This window comes from Amblyraja radiata, chromosome 14 (assembly GCF_010909765.2).
Source record: "Amblyraja radiata isolate CabotCenter1 chromosome 14, sAmbRad1.1.pri, whole genome shotgun sequence".
Taxonomy (NCBI): domain Eukaryota; kingdom Metazoa; phylum Chordata; class Chondrichthyes; order Rajiformes; family Rajidae; genus Amblyraja; species Amblyraja radiata.
This window is the reverse complement of record NC_045969.1, coordinates 35,310,183-35,331,970: the sequence shown is the minus strand read 5'-3', so window position 1 is coordinate 35,331,970 and position 21,788 is coordinate 35,310,183. Positions and strand designations below refer to the sequence as shown.

Below are 21,788 nucleotides of genomic sequence, written 5' to 3'. Positions count from 1 at the left end.
CAGTAATTTTACTAAAACAATTATGTATAAAATATGATCCCATTTTGCACTCATGCTATCTTTTCCTAAAATAATTAGCATAGACAACTATTTTATCTTGTCTCTTAAAGGAAGGTAGTTGGGGCAGAGACTATACGCGATCTCGCGGTTGCCAAACATTTTAATACCCCTTCCCACACTGACTTTTCTGTCCCAGGCCTCCTCCACTGTCAGAGTGAGGCCAAACACATATTGGAGGGACGGCACCTCATATTTTACTTGTGCAGCTTTGGTTTCCTCACACACTCCAAAGACTTGCAAGTTTATAGGATAATTGGTTTCTGTATATTGTCCCTAGTGTGTAAGGGTAGAAATAGTGTACAGATTGGTCAGTGTGGACTCGGTGGGCCAAAAGGCCTGTTGCCACGTTGTGGCTCTAAAAAAACTAAATTTAGATCAGGTGATGAAGAAAGAACAGGGATTTACTTCCAAGTAGATGGTGAGAGACTTAGGTTCACAACATATGCATGGAGGAGTTGTCAGTGCATCAGCTGCTCTTGTCCTTCTTGGTGGTGGAAGTTCAAGTTCAAATTCACATTTATTGTCACATGCACCACAGCCATACAAGTTAAAAGAACACAATACACGATAGAGTTTAACTTAAACATCCATCACAGTGGAAACAACATTCCTCACTGTGATGGAAGGCGAGAAAGTTCAGTCAATCTTCCTACTTTGTTCACCCGTGGTCGGGGCCTTGAACCCTCCGCAGTCGCCGCTACGGACGGCCCGATGTACGAGCCCTCTTGTCGGGATGATCGAAACTCCGACGTCGGAATGGATCAGAACACTCTTGGAGTTCCCAAATTGTCCGCTTCATGTTTTTGGCTTTGCAAGTGCTGTTAGAGTAGGCTAAACGAGTAACTGTAGAGTACTTAGTAAATGATGCACACTGCAGTCATGATGTACCACTGGTGAAAGGTTTAGAGGGATATGGGCCAAATGGGCGCTCTTGGCTCTTCGGCGCACCGAGTCCGTGCCAAACATCAATCACTCCATACACTAGCACTAATCCACACACAAGGGACAATTTACAATTTTTACCAAAGCCAATTAACCTACAAACCTACACATCTTTGGAGTCTGTGATGAAATTGGAGCACCCGGAGAAAACCCATGCAGTCACAGGGAGAACGTACAAACTCCATACAGACAGCACCCGTAGTCAGGATCGAACCCATGTCTCTGGTGCTATAAGGCTGCGACTACCATTGTGCCGCCCAGATCTCTGGAATTCTCTGCCCCAGAGGATGGAGGAAGCCAGATCAGTACTTGTATTTAAGATGGTGATAGGTAAAATCCTCCAAACAGTTGAGGGATTGAGGATTGTGAAGAAGGAACTGAGCGCAGGTATATGGGACTAGGGGAGATTATGTATTCGGCACGGACTAGAAGGGTCGAGATGGCCTGTTTCCGTGCTGTAATTGTTATATGGTTATATGGATATATGGTTATAACTGACATGGAAGAGAAGATAAGGCCAGCATAGATCAGCCATGATCATACTGAACGGCAGGGCAGGCTCTTAGGGGCTGGTGCCTACTCCAGCTACAACTTTCCTGTGTTCAATATCGCATATCCCTCCCCTTTCCCAATAATCTTCTCTTGGAGCCTGCTTGGTATCCTCATCAAGATTTTGTTAAGACGTCAATGATCCTCAGAATCCTGCTACCCAATCCCAGTCAGTCCAGGCTGGGCTTTATTCCCAATACCTCGAGACCCTGGCAACTACTCTGGCTCCGAGACATGACATGACTGAGAGTGATTCACATTGTTGTATTTAAGATGGAGATAGTTAAAATCCCTCAGAAAGGTTGAGGGGTTGAGAATTGTTGGGAACTGACTGGAAAAACAGTGGTGTATTTGTTCCAGGCATGGGGAGTGTGTGTCATTATCTCTAGTGTTCACATTCACTGGATTGTGGTCAGTTGCTTTAAAATTCATATATTTTGTTACTCTCTTAGCTTGCAGACCGGGATTCTACAAAGCTTTTGCTGGAAATCTCAAGTGCTCCAAATGTCCTCCGCACAGCTTCTCCCATGACGATGCATCAGAAGTGTGTGAGTGCGAGAAAAATTACTTCAGGGCAGAGAAAGACCCACCTACCATGGCTTGCACAAGTAAGTCATTGCAGCAGTTGTTCCAGAGTTCTCCAAATAGTTAAATAATGCATTTTGCTACACCACACATTGAAAACAATTGTTCGGCTGCAACCACATAATGTGTAATGGGTGCAGCAGCATCGATGGAGCGAAGGAAATAGGCAACGTTTCGGGCCGAAGGGTTGCCCGAAACGTTGCCTATTTCCTTCGCTCCATAGATGCTGCTGCACCCGCTGGGTTTCTCCAGCATTTTTGTGTACCTTCGATTTTCCAGCATCTGCAGTTCCTTCTTAAACACGCAATGTGTAATGTTCTGCACACCATGTTATGGGAAATGTTTTGATGGACTAAGAGTCAGAGTGTTTAATTGTTATATGTACCGACTAGACTAAGTGGGACCCATTGGGTCCCAGTCACACGGGAGACCTGGTCCCCCAACGCAACCCATTCCCCAACGCAATATTCCACCACTCACCCGTTCCCCCAATGCAACCCGTTCCCCAAATGCATTATTCCACCACTCACCTATAGCCCCTATTGCATAGGCGCGGCTGACAGGTTCCCGTAGTGACGCCCCTGATCCCCCTTCCTCAGCTCACACCCACTCCGCCTCTTGCCCTTCTCCCCCCCCCCCCCCACGCACTCACTCCACCCCCCCTCAACCCCCCCATCCACTCTTAGTGGCTCTCCGGCGGCGCATTCCCGTCCATTGGGTTCCCATCGAGACATAGAACACGCAGGTATTACTGCGCAGGCGCAGCTGACGGGAGTGGGGAGGGGGGAGGGGGGTGTGGGCGGGGGGGAGGGGGGTGTGGGCGGGGGGGAGGGGGGTGTGGGTGGGGGGGTAGGGAGGTGTGGGCGGGGGAGTGTGTGGGCAGGGGGAGTGGGGGTTGTGGGGGCGGGGGGAGAGAGCTCGGAGAAAATACGGGGGTTGTGGGGTTATCACGGGGGAGCGGGGCAGGAGCCAGCGAGGGGGATCGAAGGGGAAGGGGCTGGAGCGGACACACTGGTCGCTGGTCGTTGGTCGCTGTCCTCCGCCAAGATCAGAATCTCCGCTTTCCGTTTGCCGCCATTTCCCGTGCCGTGCCAGGCCGGGCCGTTTCCAGTCCCTCCGAAAATTGTGTCCAGTTGGAAACCTCCACCGGCCATCCACCGCTCCTGTAATAAAGACGCGATGGCGCAGGAAGTGGCAGACCATCCCGCGGAGTGACAGGAGAAAAGATGCTGCGCTGAACGGCAGGAGAGGAGTTCGATCTGCGCATACGCGGGTTTTAAGATTTTTAAACCTCACTAAAGCTTACATTAGACCACCGATCGAAACAAAACATGGTGCAATCGCAGCGCAGGAGAACGGTTAGTAAGCTGTCGAAAAATCATAGCGCTACCGCATAATGACCGGAGGATAACAAGATCAGAGTTTTAGTTATGTATAGATAGCGAAACAATGAAATTCTTACTTGTAGCAACTTAACAGGCCTGTAAGCGTAATACGCACTGATAATATGTAATAAAATTTAAAAAAAGATGGGAGATGTGGGAGGAAACCGAACCACACGCATGGTCACAGGGAGAACATGCAACCTCTACACAACAGAACCCTGGTCAGTATCGAACCTGGATATGATCCATATCCCTCTATTCCCTTTACTCCCATCTTAATAACTCATTTTTTTACCAATCCAACCCCATTTTTACAGCTATTTGATATATTATTTAAGAGGTCTTTTACGAATCACCTGATGTCCCGCTGGCAGTATTTAGGATGCAGGAGGGAACTGGAGCACCTGGTTAAAGCCCACGGTCACAGGGAGAACATACAAACTCTGCACAGACAGTTCCCGTAGTCAGAATCGAACCCGAGTCTCTGGTGCTGTGAGGCAGCAACTCTACCGATGCGATACTGTGCTGCCCAATCAAGTTGACAAGCATCCCAGTATGGTAGGGCAATTATTCTGATCTTGACCGGTTGAATATGCAGAGTGGTGAACACAGCACAGTCCAGCCTTGTTACTCCTTTCCATCCAGTCCATCTTGACGGTGCGTCGTGACAGGAAGGTTGGAAGTATTGTCAAGAATGCCCACCACTCTAGCCATTCCCTTTCTCTCTTCCATCTCTTCCATCTTCTGGGAGTAGATGCAGGAGCTTGATAGCTCAGACATCCAGTCTAACGAACAGCTTCCTCACTTCTATCCCACTCATGGTCATCTCTTTCACATACTCTTCCCAGAGTTGATGCCACGTACTCTTACTCTTAACTTACTGTTATTTATATAGAGGCAACATCTTTGGATAAAAGGAAGTCTGTCCACCTATTTGTAGGTTAATTGGATCCCTGTATGTTGGGAGTGGATGAGAAAGGGGGATAACAGAACTAGTGTATGGGTGACCGATGGTCGGCATGGACTCGGTGGGCCGAAAGGCCAGAATCCACACCAGATGTCTAAATACTTGGCTCTAAAATACATAGCACTATAAATGTCAACAGTGAGCCAAAGAGATAGTTCAGAGTCAAGGAGAAGCTACTGAATTTAGCACCAACTCATTAATGCCATTGAGCCACTGAACGGAAACTCATTTGCGAACAAGCCAGAGAGTCACTGTCCTTGCGTCTCCTGTCCGGCTCCATTGGGATGCACTTGCCTTTTGTGACTAACGAGTAACAGCATGCTCAGCATCTTGTTGCCATGACCGTTCAATGAGGCAGAACAGTCTAGTTTACTATAGTTTTGAGAACAGCATGGAAAAGCCCACCGAGTGCACACCGACCTGCGATCCCCATACACTAGCAGTAACCGAAACACTCTTGGGACAATTTACAATTCTTACCAAAGCAACCTACAAACCTGTACATCTTTGGAATGTGGGAGGAAACCAGAGCTCCCGGAGAAAACCCATACGGTTACGGGGAAAACGTACAAACTCTGTACAGACAACACCCGTATCAAACCCGCTTCTCTGGCGCTGCAAGGCTGTAACTCTATCGCTACGCCAATGTGCAGTCCACGAACATTAACTAGTCATAGGTGAATCTAACTGACAGCTTGAGCTGCCAAATGCCTGTCCAATGCCTGTCCCACAGTTTCTGAATGTTTCTGGTGACCAGGATTATTTAGAAACAGCTGAAACCCATTTAAATAGTTTAAAAAAAAAAAAATACAATTCCTTTCATAAGTACAGGCACCTTGTGCTTTATGCCAAGGTTACATGCTTGAAAGGTTGGTGCATAATTCAAAAACACATAAATTAAACATACAGGGTATATGCGATGATGCAGTCAGAGGTAAATTTGAGCACGTTATTCCAAAAATACCAGTGTGTAAATCAAGCTTTGGTATAAAAGGAACTAGTGCATTATTTCAAAAAGGAATAAATCAAACACATGGAAAATATGAGGTGCCTGTGTGGTAATTGAAAGCATGAATGTGGATTAAAATAATGTTGGGAAGGGAAAAAAAGCACAGTAATGAAAATAAACTGCAGATGCTGATTTATGAAGTGCTGAAGTGCTGGAGTAACTCAGTGGGTCAGGCAGCATCTCTGGAGAACACGGACAAGTGACAGTTCGGATCAGAAGTCTCAAAAAGGGTCTCAACCCGAAATATCACGTCCATTTTCTCCAGAGATGCTGCCTGATACGCTGAGTTCCTTCAGCACTTTGTGTCTATCTGTTTTTTTAAAGCGTCACCTAGTTTACCTTTTGTGTGTGTGTGCATCATTCAAATAACTGGGGCGGCCTTACATGAACCTGCTATGGTTGGGACAGAGCTCAGGGGCCAGATACAAGGTATATCTGGCTGCTTCAATTTAGCACCTTGCCTAACTGCTCTGGGCTTGGTGCCATGTCTAAGGGTTTGGTAGGTGTTAGCTTTGATATGCCCACATCAGTTCTCCAGCATACCTCCACACTTCACTGCACAGTCGCAGATGCAAGTGCCCAGCTAGCCAGTGCTTCCGTACAGAACCGGCGGGCAGCACAAGGTTCACATTGGTGCAACAGTAGAGACCTGGGTTCGATCCTAACTATGGGTGGTGTCTGTACGGGGTTTTCCCCCGGTTCTCCGGTTTCCTCCCACACTCCAAAGACGTGATGGTTTGTAGGTTAATTGGCTTCTGTAACTTGTAAATTGTCCCTAGTGTGTAGGATAGTGTTAGTGGACGGCAGGGTTCGGCAACCTATGGACCTGGGCCGCATGTGGCCTGTAATCCGTAATAATCCGGCCCACAGACCTCCTTCATCTCCAGGACCACCCGGGCCTGAGGCCGCGGTGCCCAGGCACGGTGACACAAGGGCTGAAGGAGGCCTGCGCTGGGGCCGCAATGGTGGAGCCGTGCCAAGGAGCGCCGAGCTCCGAGCTCTGACTGTTTCGCATCCTGCGCAAAGGCGCTGGCACCGTCGCGCACCTTCTGCGTCTGGGCTTCACTGTCGGGATCAAAGATCCGCTCTATGATCTTTGGTCGGGATCGGGGTTGTCAATAGGCCGGGAACAAGTGAGTACGATTGGCGTCCTCGAAGTGGCGGGATCCATGTGTACACGTGATAGATGCGGCCTGCCATCCGCTCACAGACATGCGTCCCGGGCCCTTTTGCAGAACAAGGTTGCCAACCCCTGGTGTACGGTGTGATCGCTAGTCGCCCTCGACTTAGTGGGCCGTCTGGCCTGTTTACACGCTGTATCCTTAGAGTCTAATGTCTAAAGAATCATCAACCAGCCATCACTATAATCCACCCCATTCTATTCGCTGACTGAAATTATATTGCTTTAATAAGCATCAAAATCTAATGAATTAACTCGAGATTTAATTAAGATATATAATAACACTTTTGAATTTTACTTAATTTCCACAAGGTCAGGGAACAGCTGCTCTTTATTTAATTTCCAATAATGGTCTTACACCTTCGTTGTCCTGTTGTTTCTGTTAATGTGGACTAAAAGTAATAAAGTTCCTTCCAGGATTTCAATCCACTTGTAATTTCATGCTCAGATCCTGATTCATTAATGGCATTTTAACACTTCCACTCTGCGCACGTCAGGATTGTCTGTGGTTTAGATTTGCTGTCTTCTGTTCCCGTGTCGAACGATCCATTTCCACTGCATAAACCAGAACAAAGCAATCAGGATATATTCATAAATGCCCACTCGCGCACATAATTCTCCACTGTTACAAAATTAGAATTAATCGTCTCTCATTGTTCCAAATTCTAAATCTTGGTAAATGATTCACTGCATGCCATTATGGCTTAGAATTTGCATGAAATCACAGTTTAGCTGGAATAATTTAACAGCAATTAAAAAGCTATTTAATCATTCATCATGTGAATCAGCATGAAGTAACCCCAGAGTGAAATCTGTGTGAAGTTCAACAACCTGAAGATATGGAACAGAGGATGCACTGAGACCTTCACCATGATTCCCCAACCCTTCCTCATTCCCCTGCATTACAGAAGAAAGGAATCATACAGCACGATACAAGCAAGGGAAATTTCGAAAAGGGAGAAACATGGAACTGCGGATGCCACTTTACAAAAAAGACACAAAGTGCTGGAGTTGCTCAGTGGGTCAGGCCTCGGATGGATGACTTGGATGGATCTGAACTTTACTTTAGAAATACAGCGTGGAAAACAAGCGTTTCAGCCCACTGAGACCAGCAATGTACGGAAAAGAATTAGTTGCAAACCTATACATCTTTGGAGTGTGGGAGGAAACTGGAGCACCTAGAGAAGACGCACACGATCACAGAGAGAACATACAAACTCCCTACAGGCAGCTCCCGTAGTCAGGAAGGCTGCAACTCTACAGAAGAGTCCCCATCCGAAACATTACCATTCAATGTTCTCCAGGGATGCTGCCCGCTGAGTTTTTCCAGCACTTTGTATCATGTTTTTAATTAAAAAATAGTGGCTGTTTCAACATATTTTTCATCTCTTAGAGAAGGGTGAAACTTGCAAACATATCAAACAAATCTATCAAATCAGTTTTGTTCCTTGGACATAGTAGGTTTGTCAGTTTGATGTTATAGACTGAGATAATGTTTTATTTAGTTCTTTTGGTTAATAAATTATTTCACCGCAGAGTAATTACAGTCAATGCGCTTCAGACGTCAGGTACTGTTAACTGATCGCTTGTGTCAATTAACAGTTTGGATTTCCCCAAGTATAGCATAACCTGCAAGCAGTGAAGCTGACTGCCTCTTCCACAGAGAAAATGACATTATTAGAATTCCTGTAACCATACAAAAAAGTGTTACTTATTATTCAGCCATGTATTGCAACAAATTATATGAACGTGGTGGGTATTGCTTTGCATGTACACCCAAGCACTTTAACAAAGATACATTGCTTGTACTGCGGGATCGATTACCATTGGTAATTTCTCCCTTTTAAAACAATTAATTTACTCACGCACCTTAGTTCCATGAAATTAGTTCATTTGAAAAGAATTGGGCCAGTTCTCATGGGTTAATGCCCACGGTTCGGAATTAAACTGCAGGTTTTTTAGTCATTTAAATATTAGTAAGTCCAGGATTTCTATGCATGCACCGTTGAATATGCAGCTCTGAATATGCAGCAGGGTTGCGGAGCTGTGGGTGATGATTCGGGATGGGCCAGGATCTGCAAGGACTTGCTCAATCTGCAGTATAATAATGGTATAGAAAGAGCGTGTTAGCGCACTGCAAGCACATGTGCAAGGAAATGTTGGCGTTAACCTTGTGCTCAATTGGATGGTAATGTTTGAAGAACCATCGTTCTGCAATGTTCATTCTCAGAGAAACTTATACTTCATAAAGGTCCATGGAGATTATCCTTCTGCTTTTGTTCTCACATAAAGGTGGGAATAGTGTAGATTCACCAGAGGATGGTGAATCTGTGGAATTCATTGCCACAGCCAGTCGTGGAGGCCAAGTCACTGAGTATTTTTAAAACAGAGAGTGATAGCTTTGGATTAGTAAGGGTGCCAAAGGTTACAGGGAGATGGCAGGAAAATGGGGTTGAGAGGGGGAAATAGATCAGCCATGATCGAATGGCGAAGCAGACTCTATGGACCAAATGGTCTAATTCTGCTCCTATGTCTTATGGCAGAAATCCTAATGTAAGTTTGTTAATGTATGTTTAGTTTAGTTTAATGTCCCGTGTACAATGAAAAGCTTTTATAGTCAGCGGATAGAATATAGGTGATTACAATCAAGCTGTCCACAATGTACAGATACAGGATAAAGGAAAAATGATCAGTGCAAGGTATAGTCCATACAATCTGATTACAAATAATCAGGATTTGTATATCTTAATCATGAATTATTGCATTTGATTGTCTCTCAACAAAGTTTCATTACAGCAACTAATTTGACACATTGTAGAAGCACAGAAAGACCAGCATATTCCCACCTTTATTACAGCCACTAAATTGACACATTGCTTGTAGAAGCACAGAAAGACCAGCAAATCCAAGGTGTAATTCACTTTCTACCTTCCCCCTGACAAAACCATACACTGCTTATTTACGTCAACATCCTTGGACGGTGTCGGACTTGGCTCCCCTTGGAGTCACAATTTGTGGTGCTTCAGTGCAGTTGCCAGACAGTTGAACAATAAGTTGAACAAAGCTCTGGCTGTGCCAGCTATTGGTTCCCCTGGTTGATGGGCGGTAATGATGCAAGACCCACTTAAAGTAACTTGTTCAAATATGGAACCTGATGGAACAGAAAAATACCAACAGTTCCTCCTTCCCCCTCCCACCCCTGATCCCCGCTTACACACACACAAACATAGAGGTGCCGAACTTGCCGGTAGCTGTTCACCATTGTGTTCCTGACTGCACTCCCACATGGGAAGTTGTGGGAAATTCCTCAGCACTGATGCAGGATAAGCATGGCAGGTGAAGCAGAAGAGGAACGCGTGATGGGGAATGCATGGCCAACAATAGAGAGGGAGATGAAAGTAAGTAGTACCGGAAGAACATATTGTTAAGAAATGCAATCAGCACCAATGGGTTAAATCAGCAATATTAGCAACGACGGTACTATTAAACACTCTTTAAATTACTTTCACTCCTGTGGAAAGACAGTATAAGTGCAATAAAAAAAGTTAGCATAATGCCAATAAACAGTGTATTTAAAATATATTTAATATATAAAAGGGAGACACAGTGGTGCAGCTGGTGGAGCTGCTGTCTCGTAGTACTACAGATCCAGGTTTGATCCTGACATCGGGTGCTGTCTATGTGGAGTTTGCATGCTTTCCCTGTGACTTCATGGGTTTCCTCCCAGTAGTCCGGTTTACTCCCAAATCCTAAACCTGTGCAGGTTTTTTGATAATTGGCCACTGTAAATAGTCTCGCGTGTGTCAGAAGTGGATGAACAAGTGGATTACATAGAACTCGTGTGAATGGGTGATCGATACTCAGTGAGCAGAAAGGGATGTTTGCATGCTGTATCTTTCAATCAATCAAACAATCTTTTAATCAATTCAATATTTAACCTTCAAATACAGCCTTCAATACAATGTGGGCATACATTGTGCCCCATAATTCACACAAATAATTGGGATTTGTAATGTTCATTGAATATAGCCAGACCGGTGGTTGAGTTATTGGACTAGTGTCAGAGAACATAGAACAGTACAGCACAGGATCAGGCCCTTTATCCCACAATGTCTGCACCGAACATGATAATAATAACTTTATTTATAGAGCACTTTAAAAACAACCACTGTTGCAACAAAGTGCTGTACATGACTAATCATGGACAAAAAATTATTACACGACAATAAAAACATTAAAAGAGAGAGTAAAAACAATTTAAAAAAAACATTAAAAACACTAAAACAGGAGCAAAGTCTCATGCAGGGTCAAAAGCCAAGGAATAGAAATGGGTTTTAAGATTGGTTTTGAAGATGGACAGTGAGGGGGCCTGTCTGATGTGCAACGGCAGAGTGTACCATAACGCCGGAGCAGCAACAGAGAAGGCTCTATCCCCTCTGAGCTTCCGCTTAGACCTCGGTACCTCCAGGAGCAGCTGATCAGCTGACCTGAGGCACCGGGCAGGAGCGTAGGGATGAAGCAGCTCAGAGAGGTAAGGCGGGGCGAGGCCATTTAAAGATTTAAAAACAAATAAAAGAATCTTAAAATGAACTCGAGAGTGCACCGGCAGCCAGTGGAGAGAGGCCAGAATTGGCGTTATGTGCTCCCTCTTTCGAGTTCCAGTTAAAAGGCGAGCAGCAGCATTCTGAACCAACTGGAGACGAGCCAGGGAAGATCGAGTAACTCCAAAATAGAGTGCGTTACAGTAATCCAGCCTAGATGTGATGAAGGCATGGATTACTGTTTCAAAATGCTGCCGCTCAAGAATGGGCTTCACCTTTGCCAGCTGCCTTAAATGAAAGAAGCTGGACTTTACTACCGCGCCTATTTGATGATCTAATTTAAAATCACTGTCCATCTTAAAACCCAAGTTTAAAACTGTTGGCTTCACATACAGTGCCAGGGGACCCAAGTCAACAGGGGGAGGTTCACGGCAGCCATTGGGACCAAACAATATCACCTCTGTCTTCTTTTCATTAAATCCTAGAAAGTTTAGGGCCATCCAGGATTTAATGTCATCAAGACATAACAGAAGTGATTTGACAGAGAATGCATCTTCCTTCCTCAGCGGCATATATAGTTGGCTATCATCAGCATAACAATGAAAAGAGATGCCATGCTTTCTAAGAATGGAACCCAGAGGAAGTAAGTACAGTGAGAAAAGCAGGGGCCCTAAAATTGAGCCCTGTGGAACCCCATATGACAGAGGAGCGGAGGAGGATTCAAAACCAGCAAGGCTTACACACATAGTTCTGACTGCCAGATAAGACCTGAACCATCCCAGGGCACTGCCACAAATGCCCACTAGGTGCTGTAACTGAGATACTAAGATACCATGGTCCATTGTATCAAAGGCGGCAGATAGGTCCAGCAGGACAAGAACCACATAATCACCAGAATCATGATGCCAAGTTAAACTAATCTCCTCTGCCAGCACATGACCATATCCCTCCATACCCTGCATATCCATGTGCCTATCCAAAAGCCTCTTAAAATATATCATATCTGTCTCTACCACCACCTCTGTCAGCATGTTGCAGGCACCCACCACTCACTGTGTAAAAAAAAATGTTCATCTTGAGACATGAGTTTGAATCCAACAATAGCAGCTGAAAAATACAAGATATATCCCTGGATAAGAAGGCTTGCATCAATAACAATTACCTTTCTCAGAGGTTAACAGTGAGCACAAGACATAACCCTGGATTAGAAAACTTATATCAGTAACAATGACCTTTCTCATAGTTGAGCATTGAGCACGAATAGCTCTCCATTGTCCACTGGATCCATTCTAGGATTGTTGCTCACGATAGCATTGCATGGGTCAAGGCTCAGAGTTATCTTTGGGTGAAATGTGGTTGGAAGGTGGACATAAAAGGACACAAAATGCTCAGCAGTTCAGGCAGCATCTCTGGAGAACATGGTGACATTTCAGGACTCAAACCAAAACATGACCAATCCATGTTCTCCAGAGATGCTGCCTGACTTGCTGTGTTACTCCAGCACTTTGTGTCCATCTGTAATTCTTTCTTTCTAGAAGGTGGACATAGTTAGTTAAGCTCCCACCACTGTAGTTCTGATCCATTTTGAAACTCACCTTCCTTATTATTAAATTGTACCTTGATGCTTTTCATTTATTTTCCGATATCAAAACTTGGGAAGCATCACAGCTTCAATGCAGTGCAATCTTTCAAAATTGGAACATCATGATGCTGTCAGTGGTGGGAGAGATGAACGGTGTGGCAAATTTACATGGACAATTTCTATTAGAAACGTCAATTTAGGAACTAATGATGTGGAAATGTGACAATAGGAAGAAACATTTTATTGACATGAAATCCACACTGATGAGATTATTAATATGTTGCAAGCTGATATCCTGCAGTCTTCGCATGAGAAGTTGGTTTGTTGATGAAGAACTGTTGGGTTTAGGTTTATTGTTGTCACGTGTAAGGTACAGTGAAAAGCTTTGTTTTGAATGCTTTCCAATCAACTCAAGACAAATACTATACATAAATACAATCAAGCTGTACAATAGGTAAAGTGAAGCGGAAGATGCAGAGTGCAGAATAGAGCTCTCAACATTGTAACTTACCAATTCCAGAGGTGTACAATATCCACAATAGGGTAGAGGTGAATTGGACAGTATCCTAGTTTATGGAAGAAACCTGATAATGGAGGGGAAATAGCTGTTCCTGAGTCTGATGGTACACTCTTTCAGGCTTCTGTATCTTCTCTCTGATGGGAAACGGAGAGAAGAAGGAATAACTGGGGTGGGACAAGTCTTTGATATAGTTGGCTGCTTTTCCAAGACAGCGTGAAGTGTAGATGGAATCAGTGATGGGGAGTTTGGTCCCAGTGAATGGGTGAGAAGGTTATTGATTTACTCAGTGGGTCAAGCTGCATCAGTACGAAGAAAAACAGAGCCAATATTTCAGGTGCAAGGTTTGTTTATTGTCACGTGTACCAATTAAGGTACAGTGAAATTCGATTTACCATACAGCCATACTAAAAAAAAGCAACAAGACACACAACTAGATAAAAGTTAACATAAACATCCACCACAGTGGATTCCCCACATTCCTTACTGTGATGGAAGGCAATAAAGTTTAAACTGCTTCCCTCTTTATTCTCCCGAGGTCGAGGGAGTCGAACCATCCGCAGTCGGGGCGATCGAAGCTCCCGCGTTGGGGCGATCGGTGTTCCCACGATCAGGGCGGTCGAGGCTCCTATGGCTTGGAGCTCCTGAGGTTGGTCCCTAAACAAGGGAACGCGAGCTCCACGATGTTAAAGTCCGCAGGCTCCCGCAGTTAGAGCTCCGAGGTTGATCCCCGACAGGGACCGTCAGCTCCATGATGTTAAGTCCTGCACGCTCCGCTGTTGGAGCTCCCATAGTTGGACCCCAGCCAGCCAGCTCCTCGATGTTAGGCCGCAGTGCGGACAAAGATACGATACGGAAAAAGTCGCATCTCCGTCGAGGTAAGAGATAAAAAAAAGTTTCCCCCAACCCCCCGTCAAAGATCCTGCTAGCATTCTGAGCAAAGGTCTTCAACGTGAAACATTAGCTTTGTTTCGCTTCCCACAGATGTGGCTTGACCTGCTGAGCATGTCCACCAATTTCTATTTCTACTTTAGATTTTCAACGTTTGCAGTTTTCTCTTGATTTTCCCTTACAAGTAGCTGATTTGTTGAATACTGTTTGATTGAAATTATTGGAAGGGAGGTGCTGCTAGGCAGAATATAGATGACATAGTGGTGCAACGGTAGAGCTGCTGCTTCACAAGGCCAGACACCCGGGTTCCACCCTGATCTTGGGTGATTTTAAATTGCCCTGAGTGTGTAGGAAGTGGATGAGGAAGTAGGTTAAAAGAGAACTAGTGCAATCAATGGTCGGCGTTGACCCCGTGGGCCAAAGATTCTATTTCCATGCTGAATCTCCAAATTAAACTAAACTAGTATAAAGTTATATGGAAGTGACTGATCTAAGGCACAGATGTGGTCACAGCCTTCATATAAAATAAAATGGCAGTAACTGAGTTAAACATCAGTAATTGACCGAAGAAGAGTCGTGACCTAAATGTTGCCAATCCATGTCCTCCAGAGATGTTGTCTGACCCACTGAGTTACTTCAACACCTTTATTCTATGCAGATGCTTGTGCTCTCCATTAATTATTGGGCAATGTATTTGGAATTGGAATTATTTTCCACTAACATTAGATCTTATAATCTAATATACCTAATCACTAAAAATGTCACAGGTTCGTAGATCAAGGAATCATGTTCATAAGTTCTAGGAGCAGAATTAGGCCATTTGATCCATCAAGTCTACTCCACCATTCAATCGTGGATGAGCTATCTTTCCCTCTCAACCCTTTTTTCCTGCCTTTGCCTCATAACCACTGATGCCCTTACTGATCACGAATCTGTCAATCTCTGCCTTAAAAATATCCGTTGACTTGGCAATGAATTCCTCATATTCACCATCCTCTGATCAAAGAGATTCCTCCTCACTCCTTTCTAAAGGTATGTCCTTTTATTCTGAGCCTATTCTGAGGCTCTGGTCCTGTACTGTCCCACTAGTGGAAACATCCTCTCCACATTCACTCTATCCAGGCCTTTAACTATTCAGTAAGTTTCAATGAGGTACCCCTTCATCCTTCTAAACTCCAGCGAGTGCAGACCAGTGCCTTCAAACACTCATCATATATTAACCATATCACCTTAAAGCTCTCATCTTTAAGGGCCTGACCCATTGACGCGACTTCTCAGCGACTGTCTTCGACTTTCAAGCTTGAGGGCACTCGCCTGAAAAACCTCGAGCTGGATCGACCGTCAGCGATGAAACCACGAGCCGGATCGACCGTTGGCGCACACACACACACACACACACACACACACACACACACGCACGCACGCAAGCACGCACACACACACTCAAGGGCATTTTTTAGCATGTTAAAAAATATGCCGCGACCTAGCTGAGACCTCAAGTACGCGAGGACTACTCTCGAGCATGAAGGAGAGTTACAAAGACCTCCTAGGACCTCGTGTCGACCATGCTGCGAGAATGAGTCGAGGGAAAACTCGTCTGAACTCGCGAATTAGGTCGCCGCAGTGGACTACCCCTTAAAGCTATGCACTCGAGTATTTTATTTTCCATCCTGGGAAAAAGGTTCTGTCTACCCTGTCTACGCCTCTCTTAATTTTACATAAAAGTTCATAGATTTTGCATTTATAATTCAAGGAATATTAAAGCAACTAAATAGTTTATAAAATTGAAGGAATTGGATAAGAAAATAGTAGAGGAATTTGGAAAAAAGTCAAGTCAAGTTCTGCTTTTGCTAATCTAGTCAATCAAAGATTCACATCAGGATCAGAGTTGAGGTCCATTGAAGGTCTGGGTGAGTAAGGCCAGGAGCTGCAGGAGAGACAGAATGAGGGGTTGCTGGTGCTGGGGCATGGTGGCCAGTGTGGGATGCAGGGTATGGAAGGAGAACTCTTGCAAGAAGTGACGGATTGAGCGTTGGTACCTCAAATCCAGGTCGGGTCCAAATTGGTAGATCTGGAACCAGAGCTGGAAGCCATGAGGCACAAGTGGGCGACACAGGCAAGTGTTAGGGAAGCACATGTGGTTGGGGTAGTGTGTCCAGGTCAGAAGAAGGGCACCAACCAGAAACATAGCCTAGCCACATTCTTCAGGAATGCTACCTGACCCACTGAGTTACTCCAGCACTTTATGTCTTTCCTAAGATTCAAGTCAGATTGGGATCTCATTAGAAATTAAGGCAGTAAGTGGCAATCACATTCTTGATAGCTTGGTGCATCTCACTGCTGGGGCTTGAGTAGTTGTGAAATGATGACTGTGAATTTAATTTCTCTCCAATGGTGTTAGAGGTTTAACTGAGCATATTAATCTCTACCTGTGGAAGTAAACCCGAAGCAGGCTCGGTAATCCAGAGAGTGGTTGAGCTAGCAGAGATGGTGCAGAAAGCTGTAGCAACACCACGTCTGAGTGTGAAATCAGCCGGTGTGGATTATCTTTAATCGGACTTTACTGGACATTATCTTGCACTAAACGTTATTCCCTTTAAGCTGTATCTGTACACTGTGGTCGACTTGATTGTAATCATGCATAGTCTTTCTGCTGACTGGATAGTACGCAACAAAACAGCTCTGCACTGTACTTTGGTACACATAACAATAAAGTGAACCAAACTAAACTAAATTAAACTAAAGGGACAACCTTAGAAACTGCATTTCCTACTTTATGGCAAAGTGCAACACCAGAACAGAGAAAATATAGAAACAAGGAACTGCAGATGTGGTTTACAAAAAAGAACACAGTGCTGGAGTAACAGAGCGTGTCAGGCAGCATCTCTGGAGAACGTGGATAAGCGAAGTCTCAGGTCAGGACACTTCTCCAGAAGGGTGTTTTTAAGGCATAGATTGACAGATACTTGATTAGTTGGCATGCCAAGTGTTGTGGAGAGTAGGCAGAAGAATGTTCTTGTTAGGGAAAGATAGATCAGCCATGATTGAATGGCCTAATTCTGCTCCTATAATGTATGAACCTATGACCCAAAATGTCACCTATTCATGTCCTCCAGAGATGCTGGCTGACCTGCTGAGTTACTCCAGCACTTTGTGTCCTATTTTTTAACACAAGAATTTTCGGTCCACAGTGTCCATGTCGAACATGATGCAAAGTTGAAGTAATCTCCTCTCCCTGCGTGTGATCCATATCCATCCATTCGCAGCATATCCATGTGCCTATCCAAAAGCCTCTTAAATGCAACTATTGTATCTGCCTCCATGTCACCGCCAGCAGTTCATTCCAGGTACCCGCCACTCCCTGTGTGACAAAACTCATGGCTCGCTGAATAGTTGATTTATGTGGAGCTAATATACTGTAGACTTCTACCTCTTGAGAGAATTGGCAAAATTGGGTAGGAAAACCTGAAAAGTGCTGCTGCAGCATTTGGCCTGTGACTCGCGCGCTAAAGCAGTCGCCTGCCGTCTGGATGTGAATGCAGAGCTCACAGCTGCCACACCACTGCCAGGCCATGTTGTTTGGCATGAAGTGAGTGGGCACCTGGAGAGGTCTCCCCATGGCAGCCACTGGGAGCTGGCAGCAAATGCTACCAGGGAGGAGGAGGAACCTGTGGGGGAGTGGGGACGCTGCCCTGTGGTGTATCCGCCTCACTCATACCCTGTGCAATGAATCGTCCCCATCATTCCCGTCCTGTGAGTAGCAGCAATCCACTGTCAGCCGTGTGCTATCTTACACTGATCTCAGCATGTAAGTCACAAATGGTTGTCTAAAAACAGACTGTGATCAATGAGGAGAGCTCCTGACGCCCAGAGATAAGTAAAGCTGCAGAGTGTGTGCGCAGGAATTAAGTATGACAGCGCACTCTTTAATTGCTGCCTTGTTCTCAGACCTTGCAGAAGGTAATCACAGGGCATAGAACAGTACAGCAAAGGAACAGGCTCTTCGGCCCACAATGTCTGTACCGAACATGATGCCAAGACCAACTTATCTGCCTGCACATAATCCATATCCCTCCATTCCTTGCATAACCATGTGCCTATCTAAAAGTCTCTCAGATGTTTTTATTGTATCTACCTTCATCACCATATCCGTCAGCATGTTCCAGACACCCACCATCCTCCATGTAAAATAAAAAGCCCAGCAGATCTCTTTCAATCATTCCCCCTCTCACCGTAAAGATGTGCCCTCTGGTATTTGATTTTCCTCGTTATTTTTGTGAATGATGAATGAATGGGATTTTTTTCCTACCAAAATTTCAACTTCTGCCATCGGTGGAGAAATTGTAACTGCGCGACCTATGGTGTTATTTGTTCTGTGACATGCTGGGCAGATCTGTACTGTGCCAATGTAAACAGTGCCCAGGAATGACCCGGCCAACATTCTGATGGTCACGATTCAACCCAGACACGATTCCTGAAGAGGTTTTCGCACAGTGAAAGGTTTTGCTAAAATATGACTATATGGCAGCACTGTGGGTAGCAGTTGAGTTGCCGCCTTACTGCTCATGAGACCCTGGTTCGATCCTGACTGCGGGTGCTGCCTGTACAGAGTTTGCTTGTTCTCCCTGCTACCACGTGGGTTTTCTCCAGGTGTTCCGGTTTTCTCCCAGGTTTGTCGGGGGTTAATTGGTTTCTGTAAATTGTCTCTCGTGTACAGGATAGATCTAGTGTACAGGGTGATCGCTGGTTGGCGCAGACTCAGTGGGCCAAAGCGCCAGTTTCCACACTGTATCTCTAAACTAAACTCAAATAACAAATATAATCTAATCCGTCAGATTTACTCTCAACAAGTAACTATATAGTAGAGCCTCATAGAAAGATACCGCACTAAAGCAGGCCCTTTGTCCCATCCAGTCTGTGGTGACCATCAACCACACATTTACTGTAATCCTATATTAGTTTGGTTTTTTTAATTCCCCCAACACTCTCATCAGTGCCTCCGGATGTTACCTCTCACCTACACACCAGGGGCAGTTTATAGTGGCCCTGCTAATCTACTAGCCAATACATCTTTGGGATGTGGGAGAAACCCCAAGCGGTCAACTGACAAACTCCATACAGACATCACCTGAGGACAGAATTGAACCCAGGTCCCTGGCACTGTGAGACACCAGTTCTGCAGGCTGCACCACTGCTTTTTCCTGCATCACTTGCATTTTCTTAAAGGTTTCAGATTTTAAAAGTTGAAACATTATACATAATGAAATATACATCTAACATGCTAAAAATGCCTCGTACAAAATATAAACAGATCCAGATTTTAGATTTATATTGGGGAAACTTTTGACACAACAAATATTATACAGCAGGAAAGAAGTGTGCGCAGATTAATAATAATAATAATAATAAATTTTATTTAATGGGCGCCTTTCAAACATCTCAAGGACACCTTACATAGTATATCGGAATAACATATAATCGGAATATAACAATAAGGACATCACAGAGACACAAATTAAAAACAGGATTCAATCCAAAAACAGAAAATCAAAAACACAGTGTGAAGAGGGAGCAGCGGCAACCAATTCGTGCCAGCGTCCACTCTCTCTTCACGGCAGCCATCTTGGACACAGACCTACAAGACTACAAATAGACAAATAAAAAAATCATCCCCCCACAGTGGATAGCACTGTGGAGGAAGGCACAATGTCCAGTCCCCATCCCATGTTCACCCCAAAGTCAGGCCTATTAAGTATTTTATAGCCTTCTTCAGGTCTGTAAGATGTAGTTACCAAGTAACTACAAACAGTATATAAGTAAATTAAAAGTAATAAAAGTAAAAATAATGCTTTTTAGTAAATTTGTACTATTTCAGTTTATTGATTATAGAAAAGTTAGGAATTGGTTAAAATTCATGATCGTTGTTGAAGAATGAGCACCAGGCCCATGTATATATAACGTCCCTGTTGCTCATTCTTCTATATCTATTTAATCATGACCATAATCGCATTTAATAGTATATTATGTATTTTTTTAATTAATGCCTTTGTGAAAGGAAAACTGAAGTATTATATAATAAGCATTACATTGGCAATAGCTTCCACTATTGTTTTCCAGATTACTTACTTACCAGTTTATAAATAATTCTACAGTGATAAATATAATTAATTGAATAATTATATAAATAGTTAATGTCCCAGGTATTAAATGCTCTCCTTAATTCAACTGGGAGTGAAACCACAGCTGCAGAGACAAGGAACTGCGGGTGCTGGTTTGCAAAAAGGAACACAAAGTGCTGGAGTAACTCAGCGGGTCACGCAGCATCTCTGGAGAAGATGGATAGGCGATGTTTCGGGAACCCAGAGTCCACGAGAGATGCTGAGTTACTCCAGCACGTTGTGAAAGAGCAGCTGCTGTACTTGTAATAAGTGGTATATAGAGACACGCTTTCAGAGAATGCAAGTGACGTGGTTAGCTCGACCTCAAATTCTCCTTCCTACTACACCCAAATTGAAGGATTTAGCCCTCATTCCAAAGCAGCCATTTGCAGCTTGCAGCATTGTGAGTGTTTATATGACACAGGAGTGTTTAAATGCACTAAAAGGTAATTAATATGTTTATAGATTCATCCATAAATTATTAAAGCATTTCAGGATCAAGACAAAATAATCTCAAAGTTAATTAATACATTTAGAAATTCATCCATAAATTAGCTGCTTAATTTGTTTATTAATTAATACATGTTTACATCAATTCAAAAAGATTTTCTTAATTTTGAGGTATAATTATGAATTTGTAAATCAAATCAGAAATGAATTATAATACATTTCCAAATGTTAAATTCAAATATATTCATGAATAACATTAAAGCGACAAACTCCAGAGGGAGGTAATGTGGTTCGACAGCAATTTACCTGCAGTTTGTGCACTGCTATGATTTATCCTTGGCAGACTTCTCTATCAAATTTCCAAAGACTCCATTCCAGCTCCAGTTCCTTGGATGCTGGTCCCAATATCTAATTAAAATGGCCATTGATTGTAAGAATTGTTAGATGACTGAATGTAGGAGATTCTGTCCTGAACGGGAGTTGCTGACACACATTAATACAACCAGGTGACATAGGTTTAAGGTGAGGGGGTGACATTAATGGAACCTGAGGTATAAATTTTTCACACAAATAATGGTGGGTGTATGGAACGAGATGCCGGAGGAGGTAGTTAAGGCAGGTACAGTTGCAATGTTTAAGAAACATTTGAACAGGCACATGGATAGGACAGATTTAGTGGGATCTGGGCCAAACACAAGCAGGTGGGACATGTGGATGGGACATGTTGGTCGCTGTGGCCAAGTCGGGCCAAAGGCCCTGTTTCCACACTATATGTCTCTTATGACTCAATAACGTATTCAGGCTTATATTTTCCCCTTTCTCTCCTCCATTGTCTAATTGTGGCTTTCTTACAATGTGCCAGACAAAATCATTTAGTTTAGCAGATGAGATCTTGCTTGTCTGTTTGACTCATTTACTGTCGAGAACCACTGACAGAACTCATATTCAAAGGTTTCAAAGGTCTTTTATTGT

The 21,788-nt window shown here is 44.0% G+C and overlaps 1 protein-coding gene and 1 long non-coding RNA gene across 2 annotated transcripts in view; one reads left to right on the top strand and one right to left on the bottom strand.

Moving 5' to 3' along the window:
- Nucleotides 1-21,788, top strand: part of epha6 (EPH receptor A6) — a 519,829-nt gene that overhangs the window by 324,916 nt on the left and 173,125 nt on the right. Inside the window, exon 4 of the mRNA XM_033033136.1 lies at nucleotides 2,004-2,159. Within this exon, the coding sequence (XP_032889027.1) occupies nucleotides 2,004-2,159 (156 nt within the window). The remainder of the gene's footprint in view (nucleotides 1-2,003; nucleotides 2,160-21,788) is intronic.
- LOC116980681 lies at nucleotides 6,996-21,224 on the bottom strand. Its single transcript, XR_004414037.1, has 2 exons — nucleotides 21,123-21,224; nucleotides 6,996-7,232 (listed from the first exon to the last, which is right to left on the bottom strand). It is a non-coding gene; the product is annotated as an uncharacterized LOC116980681 (long non-coding RNA).